The sequence below is a fragment of the Pogona vitticeps genome, chromosome 8 (genome assembly GCF_051106095.1).
Source record: "Pogona vitticeps strain Pit_001003342236 chromosome 8, PviZW2.1, whole genome shotgun sequence".
NCBI classification, from domain to species: Eukaryota; Metazoa; Chordata; class Lepidosauria; order Squamata; family Agamidae; genus Pogona; species Pogona vitticeps.
The window spans coordinates 18582039-18603133 of NC_135790.1; the positions used below are offsets into that span (position 1 = coordinate 18582039).

The 21095-nt window shown below is 40.8% G+C and overlaps 1 protein-coding gene and 1 long non-coding RNA gene across 7 annotated transcripts in view; one reads left to right on the top strand and one right to left on the bottom strand.

Moving 5' to 3' along the window:
• The window catches only part of KIRREL3 (kirre like nephrin family adhesion molecule 3), an 846407-nt gene that overhangs the window by 370328 nt on the left and 454984 nt on the right, over nucleotides 1-21095 (bottom strand). For all 6 annotated transcript variants that reach the window (XM_078379823.1, XM_072978974.2, XM_072978972.2 and 3 more), the window contains exon 2: nucleotides 7257-7334. In XM_078379823.1, coding sequence (XP_078235949.1) covers nucleotides 7257-7334 — 78 coding nt within the window. The remainder of the gene's footprint in view (nucleotides 1-7256; nucleotides 7335-21095) is intronic.
• LOC144584209 (uncharacterized) overlaps nucleotides 1-21095 on the top strand; it is a 103660-nt gene that overhangs the window by 9874 nt on the left and 72691 nt on the right. The window lies entirely within an intron of this gene.

Consider the following 21095-nt stretch of genomic DNA (forward strand, 5'->3'; position numbering starts at 1 on the left):
ACAGCAAAAAATAAAATAAAATGGGGAGGTAAAGGAATAATAATGAAGAAGGGAAACAGTGGATTGTTTCTAATCCGGCTCTTCTATGTAGGGGAAAGAAGTCTTGAGTACCTACTATCATCCACCGGCTTGCTGAACAGGTGGCGAAGGATTAGGTTGACACCTTCTTATGCTTAATAGCTCTTGTTAGTCATTTTATGAGCAGCTGCCAAAATCCTGCCATAATTGCTACAGTGCAATTGCTAACTTGTCAATACAGAACTGGCAAAAAGTCAGATGCAGCAGGGTGTGCTAAACAGAGGAACCAGGACCTCTTTAGACTATGGCATTGGAACAGAATACGCACACATAGCCTTGGGCTTGACCCATGCACAGATATTTGGTGGCATGCTTTGAGTTTAATTAAGAGGGTGATTTAAGATAATGTGAGACATCCAACGCCTATATTTGTATTGTCTTGTACTGCTCTTCATCGCTGTATATCTTAGAGACCAATCTGTTCCAAGTTGACACACTACACTTCTCATTCTTTAGTCAACTTTGAGGGGCTTAAGTATTATCCAGAAAGGAAGAGAAGAGGGGAGAAGAGGAGAACGGAGAGAAGAGGTGTTGGGCTACCATCAGTCCTGGCTTCAGAAGAAGGTAGTCATGTCCATATATAGTCTGAGGCTGTATTTCACTGGAACATATGTTTGTGTGTCTTTGAAATTATCTGTTATTTTCTTACTATTGAGGCATGCAGCAAAAACACAATGTGTCTTCTGTCTCTTGTGAGCCTCCGTAAGTAGGTTGGTGGCCTTTCTGTTTTGGCTTAGTAGGCTATCCATGTTGTGTAAGTTCAATCTAAGATAAGCCACAGAGCATGCAACATTACAGTTTAAAAAGAACTGATTGCAGTAATCATTACATCTCTGCAGTCAGGTTGCCACCCTCATTATCATTGCTCCAGTCATTCAAATAATTGGAGCTGTTGTGTGTTACTGTGTTTGCCTTATCAACAGACCAGAAAAAGTCAGAGTAATATATTGCGGTTCCCTACAGTGATCAGCTCTGATGGTGCTCCTTACAATGTGTTTTTCAAAAAGACAAACCACAAAATACTATCTTTTCCACTTATGATTAATTTTTGTTGTTGTTTAGTCATTAAGTCGTGTCCGACTCTTCGTAACCCCATGGACCAGAGCACGCCAGGCCCTCCTGTCTTCCACTACCTCCCAGAGTTTGGTCAAATTCATGTTGGTAGCTTCAATGACAGTGTCCATCCATCTCGTCCTCTATTGTCCCCTTCTCCTTTTGCCTTCAAACTTTCCCAACATCAGGGTCTTCTCCAGGGAGTCTTCTCTTCTCATGAGATGGCCAAAGTATTGGAGCGCCAGCTTCAGGATCTGTCCTTCCAGTGAACACTCATTGTTGATTTCCTGCAAAATGGATAGGTTTGTTCTCCTTGCAGTCCAGGGGATTCTCAAGAGTCTCCTCCAGCACCACAATTCAAAAACATCAGTTCTTTGGGGGTCAGCCTTCTTTATGGTCCAGCTCTCACATCCATACATCGCTACTGGAAAAACCATAGCTCTAACTATACAGAACTTTGTCAGCAAGGCGATGTCTCTGCTTTTTAAGATGCTATCTAGGTTTGTCATCACTTTCCTGCCAAGAAGCAGCCGTCTTTTAATTTTGTGGCTGCTGTCATCATCTGCAGTGATCATGGAGCCCAAGAAGTTAAAAATCTGTCACTGCCTCCATATCTTCCCCTTCTATTTGCCAGGATTAATTTTAAAATGGCACAGTTTGGACGGTTCCTGTGAAAATGCCTTTAAAATTTCTCATATCCCAGTTAAATGTAACATTTGAAAGGAAGTAGGTACTGTATTATTTAATACACCTAAGTAACTCAAGTGTTGCTTGTTGCATCCAAAAAGTAACTAAAGTGTTAATCACCCAAAAAGTAACTAATTACTGGAAACAACATTATTCATGACTACAGACTTCGACGCTCTGGTCAAATCATATCACCAGGTCAAACCAATAGTTACCATCAGGCATATTATGTCTTTATAAGATCATTCAGGAGAAATGGCATGTTCCCAGTGATTATGTATCTGTTTCTGAAAGCTAACCAACAGTCTGTGGTGTCTGATTGAGTGGGTTATTAGCAGAATGAAGACAGATGGTGTAGGATTAAGTCTAACGCTTCTTTATTTCAAGGCTATCATCATGCAACAGCTCTACCGCTCCTCTGCTCAGACTACAACTGTCACCGGTTTAATTTCCTCCTCGTATCTTGCAGCCCTGAGCTACATAGTGATCCAGACATAAAGAAGTAATGCTGATCCTTAATTGGGACATGAGGAGGTTCAGAAAATCTCTTTCTGCCGAAATTGTGCTGCCCCATTCTCTAGACTCTGTTCGTTATGTGGAAACACAATCACAAGGTTTTCAAATGGACAGAAGCAATAATGACCAAATGCAATTAGAATAACACTCGTCATATTCTGCTCTCCAGTGTCAGAAATAAAGATCACTTCAACTTCCAGCCGGCTTTGACAGGCAACACATAAGCTAAGAAACTGGTAAGAACTTTCAAAAAGGAATGGATGACGTAAGTGAGGCCAAGCAGCACAATCCGGCCTTGGCTTGCTTTGTTTTTGCAGCAATTTCATGCACTGTTGGATGTGTCTACATTTTCACATATTTGAGATTCATCAAGTAAGTGCAGACAGTGAGGCAGAAGTGGGCGAACTCTGCATCATGGGTAAAAATTCAACTTTGCCATTGAGGGCAGTTCCTTGTATTGCACAGTACTGTATATATCAAATGTTATCTAAGATCAAATTAACATCCCTTCTCCCTTTTAGGTAAATATCTTGACACAGTTGTGATTTCTGTAGGCCAAAAAGAAATATTGGGCTTGTTTACTGAAGGAACCGCATGCTCTGTTGAGAAATACCAGACTTCTGTTTAGTTTCTTCTTCTTAGACAACCTTCTGTTGGTAATTATATGAAATTCCCATTAAGCACACTGCATTTTGGGGACTGTGTCAATCCGTACATGAAATGGCACAGGCATTGATGAGAACAAAAGATATAACTTTTGTATCCTATTTTAATGGCAAAAATCATAGATTTGTAGGCCTGCTTAGTAAACAACAACCAAATACTTTAGAGCAGGCACAAGATTTTAAATCTTATTATTTTCATGCAGGCATTTTGAATGCTGAAAGAGGTTTTATGTGAAGCCTGAATAACACAGAGGGAAAGTATGTCTTGCTAATGGAAAATCTCCCTCAGGGAGAACACAATTGGCATGAGTCATAAACATGACAACTCCATAAACAAAATGGCTGCCAGTTTCCTGGGAAAATAGTACTTACAAAAGAATCAAAGACACAGGATATGCAAAATAAAGGTAGGTCAATGTTAATTGCTTTTTGTCTGGGATATGCCCCAGAATTGACTAGGGATGGTTGGTCCCAGGCATTATCTTAGTTAAGTTAAGGCTTACAGGTTTTGACCTGGGAAAATCAATTCTACAATAAATGAGCATCAACCATAGAACACGGAGCTTCTAGACAAAATGAGGAATACTACCTTTTTTCCCCAACTTCTACTTTTGTAACAACTCCTTTGCTTTTGAGCATTCAAGAAACCATAATACTGGTTTGTTAAACTTGTGCCTCATAGAAGCCCTTTCCTGCCTCTCTAGCAACTGTCCTAGTGGCTTATTACATAATCAAGGACAAGTTCTATCATGCCAAATTGAATTACCTATGCAATAACCTTAATCCTCTATGTTCCCCTCTTTCTGTTGGATTTTTCTCCATCTCAGGATTATTCTCCCAAATATTCCCATTCCCTAATAAACCCACATCGAAGAAGAGCTTTTATGTTAGCCCGTTTTAATATTTTTTCCACCCATGCCGGTCGATTTCTTAATATTCCTTGTGAAAAAAGACTTTTTTTTTTGCTTAGAGACTCCTGACACCCTGGTTCAGATACTGTTTCAATGCCCTTTTCCAATTCTTCTGAGTCAATTATTTCTGTTTTCATGAGTGATGAATGTAATGCCCTGACCATTGCTGTTGTAGGTTTCTTATCTGCAATTCTGCAATTGTCCCCTGCTTCTCGGTCCTAATTTGTGAAATTTGTGTAATTTTACTTCTCCTATTTTGCTAGTGTTGTTGAAGTTTGTAAATGCCATTAAAGGTTTCAGAACAGAACAGAACTGTCCTAGTGATGCCTATATTTGTAATTCTTGGGGAGATCTTTTATATGGAGGACACATGCTTTAAATGAAATACACAAACAGATTTGAACACATGCTTTAAATGAAATACACCAATAGTTGAATACGTTACAACAACAGAAATCAAGGAGGAAGCCTATAAAACACCTGTGGTGAAGAACTAAGAATCAGGAAATCAGTAATGCTGATTCCTTTTGTTGCAACACATCACCTTAAATATGGAAGCACTAGAGGCTCTTTCCATGCAATTTCATCCTTCCTAAAAAGTCAAGTGTCAAAACGGCAAGCTGCTCGGATGCTAACTGCTTCCTACTGCAAAGGCTTTTAATAGTTTAATGATTTCTGTTCACAATTATGCACAGCTATTGCAACAGTTAATCAATGGTTGCTTATAGGAAGTTTGGCAAGTTGAGGGAATTAACCATAATGTATGTTTGTATTTCTTAGGAAGGAGTTCATGTGGCCCCATGGAATCATTGACATGCCTGCAAAGGATGTTTGCCTTCATCTGGGTTCTTATCTTGGTTGCTTTTTATTTTCAGTGTTAAAGTGAAGCATGGATTTTTCCCCTCCCTGAGCTGAAACCTTCATCTGCATTTGGAAAAAGACACTGGACATATATTTTCTGGAATTAAGTTCAAGAACAGGGCATGTGACCATCAAGGAGAGATGTCCTAACCTACTTCATCTTAGAACCAAATAAATGACTTGAAATATAAGCAGTATCAACAACATGAAACGTCAGTTTCAAGACTCGGGGGGAGACAATGTTGCACTTCTGTGGAAATGGATAATCTGTAGCCTTCATAGACCTGGAGGAAGATTGGCCTGGAGGAAAAATCCACAAATCCAGCTTGGGTACAAGACAAAATCAGAGACTGGGAGATCAATTCCCCACCATGTATTTCTAGCTATATGGTCCCGGAGAGCCCCAAATGAATCATTCATCCTATTCTATACCTGAGAATTCTATACCTAGGAAACCCTGGAAAGGGTCCTCATAGTTCATAATGTATTTGACAACATGCAATTATTATTATTTATGCCACCAGTAGGGTCTAACAGACAAGTGCTTTAGCCTCTCCATTGTTTTACCTTTATCTAAATGTTGTTTAGTTTTTTAACACTTTTGTTTAAACTGCTTACTTTTTATCTAAGTGCTTCTGTTTTGTTCTGTATCTCTGATTGGGAATTGTTTAGCATCAACATTTCATGTACCAAAGATGGCAGAAACCAAGATTCTATTATGCGACAAGAGGATGATGCTGTTCTCATGTTCTTCTTAAACAGCTATTACATGATTTTGTGGGCTACTTTCAGCGAAACTAAGATCGTGGCCTTTCTTGGACATGGGCTGCTAAATAAGTAGAGACCTGATCAGCAGCATATTGAGCTAGCTGGGTTACCTGCAGATTCTGTCTGGGTTACCTAGACAGAATCTGCAGCACAGGTGGCACAGAATTTAGTAAGAATGTTGATTTCAAAATATGAAAGTGGGCACGTTTATCTCTGCTGGCTTGCAGGTAATCAAGGTGAAAACTCTTTTCCAATTGGTATAACCATCTATAACAGCATTCCAAGCTGGATTCAGGGATTTAATCCACCTGTTGAAAGTGTACTTGCAAACCTTTAGGATTTTGGAATGACAAGATGGATGACAACTGCAAGCCAATAGGCAGAGGCTACATTTACTCTTACAGAATATAAGGTTTTAGCCTTTTTAGCATTGGTGAAAGGTTGGCATGCAGACCCATCTGTAGGTTTCCTTCAAAAAATACTTTTTTACTCGCTCCTTTCTGAAGCTTTTATTACCAAGGTGCAGGCCTTCCTCTGTACCCAAAACTATAATACTGAAAAATTATCTCAAATCAAGAATATAGATCTCCCATACTGATTTTCACATTCCCAAAGATCTTGTCCCCGTGCGCAGCTTGGATTAACTTCTGAGTTTTACTATGCATGATAGATATCTGGAGAACCTGCTCATTCCTAAATGTTGTCATGCTTTCACTAGGAATAAATTTAAATACCTCTTTCTGCAAAAGTGGAAAGGCACGATCAGAGTACTCCATAATAAGATTTTCTGTGCCCCTAAGGAGATGAAATAGTTCCATCTTTGCGTCATGTCTTTTTCTACTGTAGTCTCCAGAAAGAAGAGTGCCAGAGACATCTTTGACCTAACGTGAGGAAACAGACTGGAAAGCTAGCAAAATAGTAAAGTGAGTATTTCCTGCTCGTACAAACAAGCTCTACTAGAGCCCATTGCCAGCTTCCTTTTCCCTCCACTATTGTTGCAAAGCCACATAAAAAAGATATTATCATTTTAACCAACTGTGCTTTATTTTAAATACCATTTTACTTATGTTGTTCTGCTGTTCTAATCTGGTTCAGTGACTGCATAATAAATGTAAGTATCGCCACTGATTGTATTAGCTTGCTTTTCAGACATTGGGCAAACCTCCGTTAGTGTGTACTCCCCCCACCCCACAATTTCCTCCAGTACAATTTACTTGCTCATTTCCTCTGATTCATAGGAAGATATAGAGAAGGAAGGAAGGAAGGAACGAACAAACAAACAAACAAATGAGTAACAGCAGCAAAAGAAGCAGCAGTCAAAGGGGTCTTGTTGATGATCCCATTGTGGGACACAGATCTCAAAAGGGGTTTCACCACACTGACCCTTGACTCCAGACCTGCCAAGCTGGGGAACATATGACCATCCAGATATTGATGGGATCCAATTCCCAGCACACCCACCCAGTTAGGCTAATAATGAAGTATGTAGGTGCTGCAAGTCTGATGGTTTTATTTCTGGGTGTGCAAAAGGGATCTTGTCATGATACCTGCCATAACTTGGTTAGGACAAAAGATATCTTTTGGGTGCCAGAAGGGAGAGACCCGCACAGAGTGGGGAGAAAAGGAAATCATGAGAATAATAATAGAAGACCCGGTGGGAGGAATTTGGAAAGGATCCTGCCAGTGGGAAGTATGGAGGCAAACAGGGCGCACTCACCTTCAGTCATCCGCCGATACTTCTCCTTGTACATGAAACCAAAGACCAGGCAGCATCCTTTCCTCGGGAAACCCAGTTCTGCAAGAGGGAAAACAAAAATATAAGTCAGTTGGCAATACTGCTCAGTACAAGAGAGAGAGAGATGAACAAACATACAGGTCAGGGCACAGACGTCTTGAAGAAATTGCTGATAAAGGCAAAACCATAGGGTGAGATAAACAAGTCTATGGTGATGGAGAAACAAGCACAACCAATAAGCAAGCCCTTGCATGGGCTTCAAAGTGATAGTTCGGGGGGGGGGGGGTCAAGGGAACACAAAGCTCATCTGCAGAGAAAATATCAGAAGTGAAATCCACAAAGCCTCTTTAAACAAAGTTAGCTATAACACACATACACACACACAAAGAAGGTGTGGCATCTTCCTGCCCAGCCCAGAATCTGCATGTGATCATTGCAACATCATATCTTCTGGAGTATCAGTGTGAACAGGATAGCTTGCTTCCTGCGTGCTTTGCTTTGGTTTATAGTAACAGGGAACAGGAAAAAAAAAACTGGATGCAAACTATCACAATAACCTCTGACCCATGATTTTGAAAAACAGGATTTCCCTGTATGGGCTCGCCCAGATCTTCAGATGATCAAGACTGGCCTTTTTCTCTCTCCCACTACTCTCATCATGTGAGGTTTGGTGAGGACAAGAGGGAGGGTCCCTTTTTGTTGGATATTTCCATACTATGAAACTCTGTACTAAGGGAAACCATGCTGGCCCCCTCCTTCTTAACTTCCCACTGGCAGATGAATACATTTTTTAATTGAAACAGATATTGGCCACTGAACAATGGCTAATTCTGCCATTGTTGTTTTGTTTTTAAATTGTATAAATAGGTTTTTAATGACTTCAAACTAGTTTTTATTTATTTTAGTCTGTTTTTATTTGATGGTGTAATCTGCTGTGTTTTTAATAATATTTCTTTTAAAAACGCAAACCACTTTGGGTAGATAAAGTGGGATATAAAACAGACAGGTAAGCAGGCAGGCAGACAAACTTTTCAAAGCTGAAGGCAGACAGTAGATAAGAATTTACTGGTATATTTTAGAGTGATTTGCAGTAGATCAGCAAGGGGTTCTCCCAATGGATTAAAAAGACCAACAGCTAAAAGGATTATCTCAGCACTACTAAAGAAATTTTAATTAGATTAATGACAAAAGTTTGCAGGGAGCATTATTTATTTGTGAAAAAGCCCAGTTCTGATGATGACAAAAGGTTATTGAGCTGAGCCTAATTTGAGACATATCCTGGCCCTTAATTCAATTATCCAAAAACTCTCTAGTTTAGAAATATGGCATATTGTGCTTCTGTGGTCCATGATTTAAAACAGTGGTTCTTAACCTTGGGTTACTCAGGTGTTTTTGAACTGCAACTCCCAGAAACCCCAGCCAGCACAGCTGGTGGTGAAGGCTTCTGGGAATTGCAGTCCAAAAACACCTGAGTAACCCAAGGTTAAGAACCACTGATTTAAAACACCAGAGAATGGCCTGATATTGCTGCCCAATATAATGTCTGTGTTGTCAACAGGAAAAAAGGATGGCATACTCTGCATTGCAAAGGGCAGCCTGAATGTTCACAACACCAATGGCAGCTGTCAAAATGGTCTACACAGGATACCCTTGTGTGCTCATTACCATTTATAAATTGACACCAAACCAGGGAAAATCCCAGAATCTGACTGATTTTGTTACTTTGGCTGAAAATTTTGATAGATGAAGATGATGATTTCAACAGCTCAGTGAGGTTGGTATCTGGTTATAGAGCTAGAGGTTGGGAGTTCAAGTCTACCATAGGGACCTGTGGCTTCCAGATCCAGGCTGTTTAGCCTTGAGCAAGCTGCACAGTCCCAGAGTAAACCTAGAAGAAGGTACAGTAATGAGAATCTGCTTCTCAGTGCTCTCTATCTAGGAAACCCTGGAAAGCGTTGTCATAAGTCAGAATTCTTTCTTCTTCGTCTTCGTCTTCGTCTTCGTCTTCTTCGTCTTCTTCTTTGTCTTCTTCTTCGTCTTCTTCTTTCTTCTTCTTCAAAATACCAGGCATAGTCAATCAAAGTTGTAAAAACACTGATTGGCATTATGTAACAGATACAATTTTTAACCAAAAAAAAATAAGCATCTGTTAAATATCGGCACAGTATGCATGCTGTTTCCATTGTTCTTTGTTGTTGTTGTTATGCATAAGATACATAAATGCTGGGTTTTAGTATTGCATGCTTGTGAAGTCTGAAATAGAAATTAATTCCCATCATTAATTTTAATTTTAATTTGCAATCCGTGTAACTTAAGCTAGAAATATTTATGAACTGCAGACTGAGACCCATAATCTGAGCAATTAAATTTGGTCTCACTGCTGAAGTTCATGGCAGGATTAAAGGCATTTTTGCCATAAACCTCCACTTTCCATTGTTTGGTTTGGTTCTGCACATTCCAGACGGATGGTTTTGAGCATGGGGGTGACTGATGAAATCCTTTGGTAGTGTGTTAATATGTTAAACTCATCTCATTGCGGATGAGATCCCTGGTGTTTTCAACTACATACTCTGGACTGAGAGCAATGCTCTGTAATAGGTGGCTGTACTAATTCTAACCACGACACATTCATCCTTTTCAACAGAAATGTGTGTGTTTTGTTTGTTTGGTATTTAAATTGAACCTAGGTTTTAATATAGTCCAGCCAACTCATACTGCCCAAAGTAAAGTCTTCCCTCAATGCTTGCTTGTGATACCTTATTTTCATCCAGTGGGCTGCCCAATAAATCTCTGCTCTTCAACACATGCAAGTAATAAGAACTCTATAATCCCCTTCATTTAGCAGACTGTGTGATAAAGTAGAACATGGGACCTTGAAGGAAAGATAAATCTGTCTCCGGGCTCTGTGCCCTTTCAAAGCAAAACAGCTGGGCTGCAAAATGTCTGAATGCCAAGGCCTGAGGAAGTACATTCCTTTGATCTCTTCCTTTCTTATAGGAGGTGCTGGCTATCAGTAAACAGGCAGAGAAATGGATCTAAGCATGGATTTTCAAATAGAAAGAGGGAGAGAAGGCTGGTTCTGTTCCCCTCCTCCCTGCCACCTGCATCATAATGTATGTATGTGGCCGTATCTTGCAGCGCAGAAAAACACACCTTACAGAGTCTTCAAACAAACCTTCTTATGCCACAGTGGAAAGAATTAAAGCACCCTCTTCCTGAATGCTCCCTGCCTGTGGGCCAGACCTGCATGACTGGGGCTTTCCCATTCTGTACGGTCATGCTGATCAAAGCGCTTTTGAAGTCTGTTTAATGTGCCTCTGGTCTCTTTTTTTTTTTTTTAGTATCTGATGCTTCTTTCCCGAGGACACTGAGCCATTCTCAGGGCAAGGAGAAAGCAATGTCATCAGAACCAGGCCAACTATCCCATATGAAGAAGGGTCGGTGTCCTGGGAAGAGATTCTAGCCTTTGTGCTGCATGGAAAGGGGGAGAAAAAGGCAGCAGACGAGGTACTGTTTAATTAATGGAGGCATCAGTTTCCTTTGTGCAGCTCAGGAATCCAATCAGGAAACTGGTGGCTTGGCTCAGCCCAAATGGACCACTTGAGTTGGTGGTTCTTTAACCGTGATACTGACCTTTCCCAATATATACTATAAAGCTACCATTATGAATTGGCGTGAAAACTACTGATTGAACCAATTACAAACAGTGCTTCATCATGACTAGTTTATACTGCAGAAATCACATTTCCTTTCCTACTGCAAGGAGACTGCCCTGGTCAGTTCAACATGAAAGAAACACTGTCTATTTGTACTGTTTCTAATCTTTGCCAGAAATTATACAAAAGAAAAGGAAAGGAAAAAGTGGTGGGGATTGCTAAGCATTCTCCCAGCATCATCTTCGGCTTGACAGTGTTGATTCCGGCAAACAACGCCCATAGCAACAATAATAGTCCACTGGAAGTCGGATCACGTATAAGGTTAAAGTGAAGAAGGGAGGAGCTGAGAAACTCAAAAGCTAATTATGACACCTTCAAGTGTCATCTCATCCCCCATTCTGACACACTAGCAATGGCCACTGTTGAACACAATGGTGCAGGTGTTGGTGCTCTCAAGGTTGGTTGCTCCCTCTATGTGTCCAGTTGAGACCACTCTGCCAGATGCAGCTCAGAAGACTGTGGCTACCTCATTGTTGTCAAGTGCCCCTCCGTATTAGCACATAATATGTTCTATGTTCACTGTCTTTAATCTGCCTATTTCCTATTGGATCATTCCCAATGTTTTCATATGGCTACACAAGGCTTTTACGCACCTTCTGGCCAATTTTGCTAGATAATCGCTATGGTCTTCTAAGCTGATGGTTCCACATGGTCCCGAGGTCTATGTGGATTCCACCAGTAATACAGCCTTCAACATTATCAGCTCCCATCCTATGGAATGCCCTTCCAAACAGAGGTTGGGGATTTACCTGCACTACTATTTCCACTGTCGACTGAAATGCTCAAATCCTGCCAACTTATCAGGCTGTTCATTTGTAATGGCCAAACTGAAGAAGAGTCTAGGGGAAGAGAGGATACTCAAAGTCTTGTATTTTTAACCACAAGGTAGTGGTACCAGTAAAGGTTTTGCCCTACTGTGATTTTGGCTGTTTCTTTCCCATAAAAAGCTTGCCTTTTTGGACAAGCATTTACTGATTAGTGGCTGAATAGGTTGGTGAGAAAGGGAGAAGAGCCAGCCTGTGTGACCTTGGGCAAGCTGCACCGTCCCAGGAACCTCCAAGAAGAAGAGAATGATAAGCCACTTCTAAGTACTCTCTACCTAGAAAACCTTGGAAATGGTTGCCATAAGTCAAACACACAAACACACAAAAACAAATACAAGACAGTCAGAAAGCCCCCTAAATATTTGGAAGGTATGAACAGCCAGTGAAATTAAGACATATTAAACTGTAATCTGGAAAGATGGAAAAAAAAAACATGGATATGTTCAGTCTGTGGAAACCCACCACAAATGGCCGTATAGATTGGCATTGGTACAAAATTCTCTGGCACAAAAGCAACCATTTTTCTCTATATCTTTTCAAAAGGACAGGTGGCAATGGGCTCACCAACAAGGCATCATTTTGGAATTACAGGTCTTAATTTAACTAATATCTGGTATAAAACTGTAGAGGTAAACAAGCTGTTCCTTATGCCTTTGCAAATAGGTAAAGATGCCATTGATCCTTATCAAGTGCCTAATGAACTGCCAGGATATCAACATGTAATTAAACTGTACAAAATTAGCTTAATTTTATCAGTCCCATTAAAGAGCATCTCCAAGGCTGGAGGAAAACAAATAATCTTCCTCTCCTCACTTCACCTTATAGCTAGCTGTTAAAACATGTTGCACAATTACTATTCCATTTGCAAACAGAACAGAAGAATATAAAACTTCTGTTTACTGCTTTTATTGAAACATCGCATAAAGGAGAATCTGGAGGCAGAATGAGGGATCGCCAAGTGACTGAAAAAAGGTAGCATGTAATTAAGTCTTATCAAGCTGAAACCAACGAGCCATCAGACTGTACCCAAGGTGGGTCTAAGAGAAAACGTGTGAATGGCCAAGGATGGGTGGAAGAGAGAGTGGCTTGGCTGTCTTCTCCTGACTTCTCAAGGCTTTGAGGCACAGGTCTTCTGAAGTGAGATTTGATTCCTTTTCAATTTGAGATGCCAGGATTAAAGCTGGAGCACCCCGTGTGCAAGGATGTCCTCAGCTACTAAACTCTGGCACAGAAGATGACAAACATGGACAAGGAGATTAATTCTCCTGAGCCTGTGCCTCTCTTATCAGGGCCATTTCCATGCATTTCCTCATCAGCCTTCCAAGGCCACACTCTATTTTGCAATTTTATTGAATGGCTTTGAAGACAATTAAGCCAGGAAGAAATCATGGAAGACTCAAGGCTTCGGGATGAACCAGCGTACCAAAATGCTAGAGCAAAAGGGTAGTAAAGGTTTATTAACATAATCACAATTTGTACTACTATGCAGCTGTATCCCATCAGGAATGGTAATAAATATTTAATAGCCCAATAATACCTGTTTAATAATTTTCTGAGCTCCGTCTTGCCTAATTGCAAGTTTATTAAGGAACAATAAACTTTATAATCTATGTAAAGACATAATTGCAATTCCAACACTTATTTAATATAGAGTTAATTATATTGCAACTAAGTTATTTTCCCTTACGTATTAAATATCAATTAGTTGCTTTAAACTATTGATTTGTATTTAATTAACTCTGCTATTATATACCAATTAGATTCTTATAAGAAAAGCAAAAACAGCTGGTTCATCAAATTATTTTTTTAAAATATTCACACTAACAAAACACACACACACAAGTCCATTCACTCTGTTGCAGGATCACACATTTACATTTTATCTCAATTTCCCTCTGAATGATAAATTATCAGAATGTCTTCTAAGAATGTACGGTTGTACATCCACTTGCATGTGACAGTTACTAAGGACTAGAGAGTTATTTGGCCTTTCAAAATATTTGGGAAACTGGGTATAATACAGTTAATAGTTTCTACTCTGACTGGGTCTAAGGAAAAAGGAGGTAACTGCAAACTCAGATGCAACTTCACCTGATGCTTTTACTTACTAATGACCTGGTGAATTCTACTACCCGAAACTGTGCAATCATGAACTCAGACCTGCTCAGCAAGCAAAGGATGATGAGCCCGGTTTTGCAGAGGCATTCAATCTGCTCCAGATTTTAGCTTAAGTCCAACCTAGCGGTTCGAAAGCATGCAAATGCAAGTAGATAAATAGGGACCACTTTGGTGGGAAGGTAGCAGCGTTCTGTGTCTAAGTCGCACTGGCCATGTGACCACGTAAGATTGTCTTTGGACAAAATGCTGGCTCTATGGCTTGGAAACGGGGATGAGCACCGCCTCCTAGAGTCAAACACGACTGGACAAAAATTGTCAAGGGGAACCTTTACCTTTACCTTACTTTAACTATCTGACGAGGTGAGCCTCTTATGGAGATACTATTCTGAACTAAGGCATGGAGATGAATTGAAATCTATGACACTCTTGAGATATATAGCACCTTGTACAAAACATAGATTTGCTTAAATAGAGTAGTGAAGGATTGCATGCAAATAAACAAAGCTGTTCTGTATCAGAATAGTCTATTGTTTTTATCATGGCCAACCAGATGCCCATATGAAGTCCACAAAGGAGGTATGGCATTTTTCTGCTTGTGTGCCCCAACAGCTGGTACTGAGAGGCTGCAATATACACTTATCATAACCCTCAGTCATTGATAATTTTTGTTCTAACGAATCTTCACAATTTGTTACATCCTGACTTCTCTGCAAGACTAAAAACACATACTGCCATGGGTGTGCTTTTTCCTCCCAGGAACAGCATTAGAAAAACACAACACAACACAAAACAAAAACATTTTTTTTAAATTTAAAAATCTTGCCTTTTCTATTTTAAAAACCTGTATTTTTGTGCAAAATACATATTTTAATGCAGAATACAAGCCTTTTTGTGCAAAACAAAAATGTGTGAATTCTTCACAAAAAATTCTTGTGTATAAAAAAATGAACAACATTCTGGATGGAATAGAAAAGCTTCATGCAAGGAGGAATCAAATGAGAAAGTACTTCCTGCTTTGTATTTAATCTATGGTTGAAATCCTGTTGCACTTGTCCTCCTGCACAATAATGGAATGATGTCATCAGCAGCAAATTGCTCCTGACTGAAGGCATCCTTTCAAAGGGCTTGCACACAATGAGAAAAAGTCATTGCACCCAAAATCATAAAAAAGGACTTTAATTAGCAGCATTCTGCCACTGTGAGTGACATCATGCTCACCACACAGGTGGATCCTGTGCAACTGGATTTTGGCCTTTAACACCAAATTACAGTACTTTCAAAAGGGCCATATAAGATTAGTGTATTGCTTTTAAATTTTTGGATGGCAGAACTCTTGCTTTTCTTTCGCTATTTGCTATCCATCTTTTGATTGCTCTGGAGTCAACAGCAAAGTAAAAAACAAAAGCGTGCTGCTTATATAATGCCCTACAGCACTTAAAGTACTCTATGGGTGGTTCACAATTCAATTGGGCAAGCTACACATTGCCCCCCCTCCGCAAGCTGGGTATTCAATTTACTGAACTTGAAAGGATGGCAGGCTGACTGAACCTTGAGCCAGTGACCTGAGATTGATCCCAGGCTGTGAGCTGAGTTTTGGCTGCAGTACTGCAGCTTAACCACTGTGCCATGCCAAGGAGCTTTCTTGGGTACTATTATTAGAGGAACTGATCAGATGAGCTCCAAGCAGGGTTAGGAACAGATCTATAAAGAACTTTCAGAGGCCTCTAGTTTGAATGTTTAAGGGTTTCATTACTTTCTGCTTCTTTCATTCCCTTGTCTGTGGTTTCTTCACATTTCCATCCTGTTATGGAGTGGCTGTTAAACAGTTGCTGACGCCGTTTGCCTTCTTGAGGGAACCTGATCCCTCACCTATTATCATTTTCTGTATCACTTTGCTAAGCTTGCAAAGCTGTTTGAGGCCCTTTGAGATAAACATGTGCCATATAAATGTGAGCTATTATTACAAAAATCTGTGCCAGATTAATTTATAAAAAAATATGTTTGAAAGGAACAAAAGAGGGGAGTAACCTGCCCAATAAGCAAACTTGCATATTACTGCTTGAAATATGAATGAGGGGGAGAGGAAATTGGCTTTAAACATTTTAGCGGTGCCGCATTTTACTCCATAGCAGGCTGCCGAAAGGTTGCATTTATAAACTCATCCATTTTGTTGTGTACTTGCAAACCTTGTCATCCATTTATTGCACAAATAAAATCTTAAAAGCGGAGGATTAGTTGAGTGTGTCCCTGTGGGACTACAATTGGGCTTTAAAAGATCCATCATTGGTGCTAAACAGATGGAGCAGAGATAGTTCCCAGCTCATCTTGTTCTGCATCCCAAAATGGAAGGTGCTAAGTGTTTCCCATGATTCCGCCAAGCCATATGTGCCCGTGCTCCAAAGGGAGAAAATTGACACACACACACAGAGGAAAGTCCTGGAAAAAGGTGGCCTTTTTCTTGGGATACAAACACACACGCGCACACAGCGAGAGAGAGACAGAGACAGAGAGAGAGAGATCAAATTAATAATGTATTTTATCAGAACTACCGTAAGTTGGAAGGGGACGTGGTGGCGCTGCGGGCTAAACCGCAGAAGCCTGTGCTGCAGGGTCAGAAGACCAAGCAGTCGTAAGATCGAATCCACGCGACGGAGTGAGCGCCCGTCGCTTGTCCCAGCTCCCGCCAACCTAGCGGTTCGAAAGCATGCAAATGCAAGTAGATAAATAGGGACCACCTCGGTGGGAAGGTAACAGCATTCCGTGTCTAAGTCATGTGTGCGTGTGTGTTTGTATCCCTAAGGCCATGTGACCATGGAAGATTGTCTTCGGACAAAACGCTGGCTCCATGGCTTGGAAAAGGGGGATGAGCACCGCCCCCTAGAGTTGAACACGACTGGACAAAAATGGTCAAGGGGGACCTTTACCTTTTTTTTACCGTAAATTGGAAAGGTTATGTTCTGCCAACCTGTTGCCAGCTTATGTTGATCCCAATAGTGTTCTCAAGGTATGTGAGATGTTCAAGGTATAGTTTATTGTTGCCATCCCTCACTGTATTCCTATGGTTGAGCAGGGATTTGAATTAGTGGTGAAAATTTTCGCAATTTACTTCTTCCAACTCCTTGTGAGATCTTCTTCCTTTCCCCAGCTACTCTTTGACATGATTTGCCAGCCAGCAAACTGATACGCATTTCTTCCTGGACAAATCTGGCACATAATTTGGGAGAATTACGCACAGAATTTCTGCATAGGTTAGTAGTATTGGTTTCCCTAGACAGAACTGTCATTAATTTGCACAGGAAAGTGTGTTTTCCCCCTCAGCTGGAAGGGACATTCCAGCATTGTCTATGCCTGTCCCGGAGAGAAATTTCACTCAAAATTTGAATTTGAAAACTCCAAATTTAAAAATAGAACACACACACACACACACACACACACACAAAGAAACCAACCCAGAGAGTATTCATCACATCCTTAATTTGAACCCAAGTCCCCTGAATCAGAGTTCTACACATTATTTGTTATACCAAGAGAAACATTGTAAAGCAATATGTCAGGAATATTTCCCCATGTAGGGATAATGATGATAATCATCATCATAATGATCCTGTATCTGTTATGTAATAACTGTCAATGTTTTTATAATTTTGATTGACTGTGTCTGGTATTTTTTAGCAACAACAACAACAACAACAACAACAACAACAACAACAACAACAACAACAACAACAACAACAACAACAACAACAACAACAACATGTTGTCAAGTCAATTCTGACTTAGGGTGTTGTCCTGGGACTTTGTGGCATAGGGATATCTTTGGATAAAAATTACAGTGAAAAGTCACTTGAAGGAATTATCTGTATGGTTCTGTTTTTATTGAAGCTTTCTGCTAGTATCCTCAGAATGATCAAGTTCAGATTACTGTATTTAATTAGATGGCAACTCTTGTCAGTTAAACTGGGTGTGGTTGATGAACACTGGACTTGAACATCATCAACAACAAGGGTTACAAGCTGCTCATCCCAGTTTATATGATCATGAATGAGCAATTCTGCAATTCTTGGAGGAAAGTAGTCGCTTTTATCCCAGTCATGTTTTCCCTGAACCAATGAAACTGTGTTTCTCTGACAATTCTCTAGGTGCTGGAGAAATGAGTTTTAAAGGAAACAAGTAAGGTCTGCACTAAAGTATAGCAACATTAGGACTATGAAAGGGCTCTTTGTAGCCTTTGTTTTGGCCGAGGCATGCTATCTCTCATCTGTGAGACACCCTGTCGAGGATTCTCCAGTCCTCACAAGGATTCCCATCTCTGACACAAAGTGACACAGGCTTTCCTCATTGCATTTTTCACTTTTTCTGTGCAATACCTCAACACAAAACAAGTGCATTGCTCCTTTTGTGAAACTAAGTTGATACACTCATGCCCCGCTGGACGATTACCCCGCTCTACGACGAATCCGCATAACATTGACTCAAAACGATGGTTTAAATGGGGGAATTTCGCTTAGTGATGATCGGTTCCCTGCTTTGGGAACCGATTTTCGCTTTACGACGATCAGCAAACAGCTGATCATTGGGTTTCAAAATGGCCACCGGCTGAAGAAAATGGCCCCCGCTGTTTTCTAGGACTGATTCCTCGCTTTACAGGCACCGAAAATGGCCGCCATATGGAGGATCTTCGCTGGCTGAGCAGGTATTCAGCCCATTGGAATGCACTGAACTGTTTTCAGTGCGTTTCAATGGTTTTTTAATTTTGTTTGACAATGTTTCGCTCTACAGCAATTTCGCTGGAATGAATTAACATCGTCAAGCAAGGCACCACTGTATATACACCCTAAGCATAGACAAAACCCATTCAACAGCTGACCAGGCCTTCCAAGAAGCAGGCACTTCTTTCATTTTCCCCGAATGTACATTTTATAGAAAAAACACCAAAAAACGTATACAATATTGTAGCAAATGTATTTTTTTTAAAGAAACCTCCTTTATCTTGAAACTGGGGGTAGGTTTTGTTTTCCTAGTTCTTGTTCTAGTAGGGGCGCTGATTTTCAGGCATCCAGCTTCTCTAGTAGGTCATTCCATCAACAAGAATGACACCCGGTTTCCAGCTTTCAGTTTTTCTTTCCAGTGGATACAAAACCCATCCAACCCTCAATAGGTTTGAATATTCAGCCCTCAATAGCTATTGGGTGATGTTTTCTTTGATCTTGCTTTTTTGTTTTGTTTTGTTTCATTTAATGGTTGGCTGTTGTTGTTGTTTCCATAACTCAGCAAATCAAAGTTCTCCCCTTGCCTCCTTGCTTTTCAATACCCCTGCATGGCCTCTGTTTCTGTTGCCATTTCTCACCTAGGTTCATCAACAGATCTGAGCTTCTTCTTTCTTATACAGACCCCAAGATCACTTGCCAAGTAGCCATTATGGCAATACTCGGGCCTTGGAAATTTTATGGTAACTAGATATTTGATTTTAAATTGTCTTTTAATGCTAAATGTTTTTATGAAGTGTTTGGAAATTTGTAAATTTGTGCAGGTTTATTTTTTTCTGTACGATTGGTCTAAGGATGGTAACAAACTGGCCGGCTGGCTGACACCTATCAATAGAGGAAGTGAAGTTGACAGCTGGATTATGGAGGATCAGACTTGATAACATATTTTGCACATCGTAGAAATCCTCTGTTGGCTGGTGAATGGGCTCTGTTGGTCAATGTGATTTTTCTCACCCAACTAATTTGCCTTTATTCTAATTTCCAAAGAAGTAACTACAACCTGCCCATCTGTAGAACGGGATTTTGATCCACAAAGGTTCACATTGCAATAAATCTAACTCTGAAAGTTTACAATGCTTGTTTGGCTCTGCTTTTGCAAATGTCTAATTAGCATGTGATTCTCTATACATTAGTAAAATAGTCTGACTAAAAGACAGGCTTTTAAACTGGGACCATCTCCTTTGGAGGAATTATTTGCTGCACCATCCACACAAACAGCAAGGTCAGAAAGCAGGAAGCCTGTCTTAGGACTGGGGCAGGTAGCAGCAGTGAAATGTCCCCCTGATGAGAAGCATTTGTCCCAGGTCACTGAGTTTGCCTTCCCTATAAAATGACACCTCTGTGGATGAAATCTGTCTCTTCCGAGGGACGGAAGGTGACCAGAGGCCTCTGTCTTCCACTCTGCAGGAGCGAGTCACATCTGCCTTGTTCACAGTTCAGTGGCAGCAGTTTGCTAGCCAATATGGACTGTGTCTATCCTGCAAACCTTTTCAACTCTACCAAGGCAGAAATAATAAGGACAGAGCAGCGTCTGCAGACAGGACACATGCTAGTTTCTTGCTCTGTCCATCTGCTATAATTCTCTCCCCTCTGCATAGCTCCCACACATTCACCCGCTGCTTCTCTAGCAGCTTTATTTTTGCTTGCCTGAGTCTCCAGTGTCTCTTCTAAGCTGTCTTGTGTCTTGCTTTTGGATCTGCTTGGCAGCTCTGTCCTGGACTCAAGTTGTTTGGGGATCGGCCCGAGAAAGCCTTTAACAACATGGACATCTCCCTAGCTACCCCCTTCCTCTAATTTTGTCCAAGAGTTGGCATGGAAGAGTCAGACATCTGTACCCTCCTATGGGAAGGTTAGCGGGCTGGATAGCTCAGTGGTTTAGGTATCTGGTTCAGGAATCAAACATTGGCAGTTTGTTTCCCCACCGGGCCTCCAGAACCACCCTGTGTAGTCGTGGGCAAGCTGCACAGTCCCAGGATATCTCCAGAAGAAGGGAATGGTAAGCTACTTTCGAGTGTTCTCCACCCAGAAAACCCTGGAAAGTATCACCCTAAGTCAAAATCAACCGGACAGCACACAATTATCATTATTATTATAACAGGAAGGTTACAAACTAGGTTTCCAAATGGTTGTTGTGGGTTTTTCGGGCTCTTTGTCCGTGTTCTGAAGGTTGTTCGTCCTAACGTTTTGCCAGTCTCTGTGGACGGCATCTTCAGAGGATAGCACTCTGTACTCTGGTGTAGTTTGCTTGGGAGTGGAGTATTTATGGCTGTGAGACAGGCTTTTGTCCTATTCAGGAGATGGGTGATTAGTGTGTCTTGTGGGTGATTAGTGTGTCTTGTAGATGTTGCTGTAGGTGCTGCTCCCCACGCGCTGCATGAGCTCATAGTCCTGCTGCGG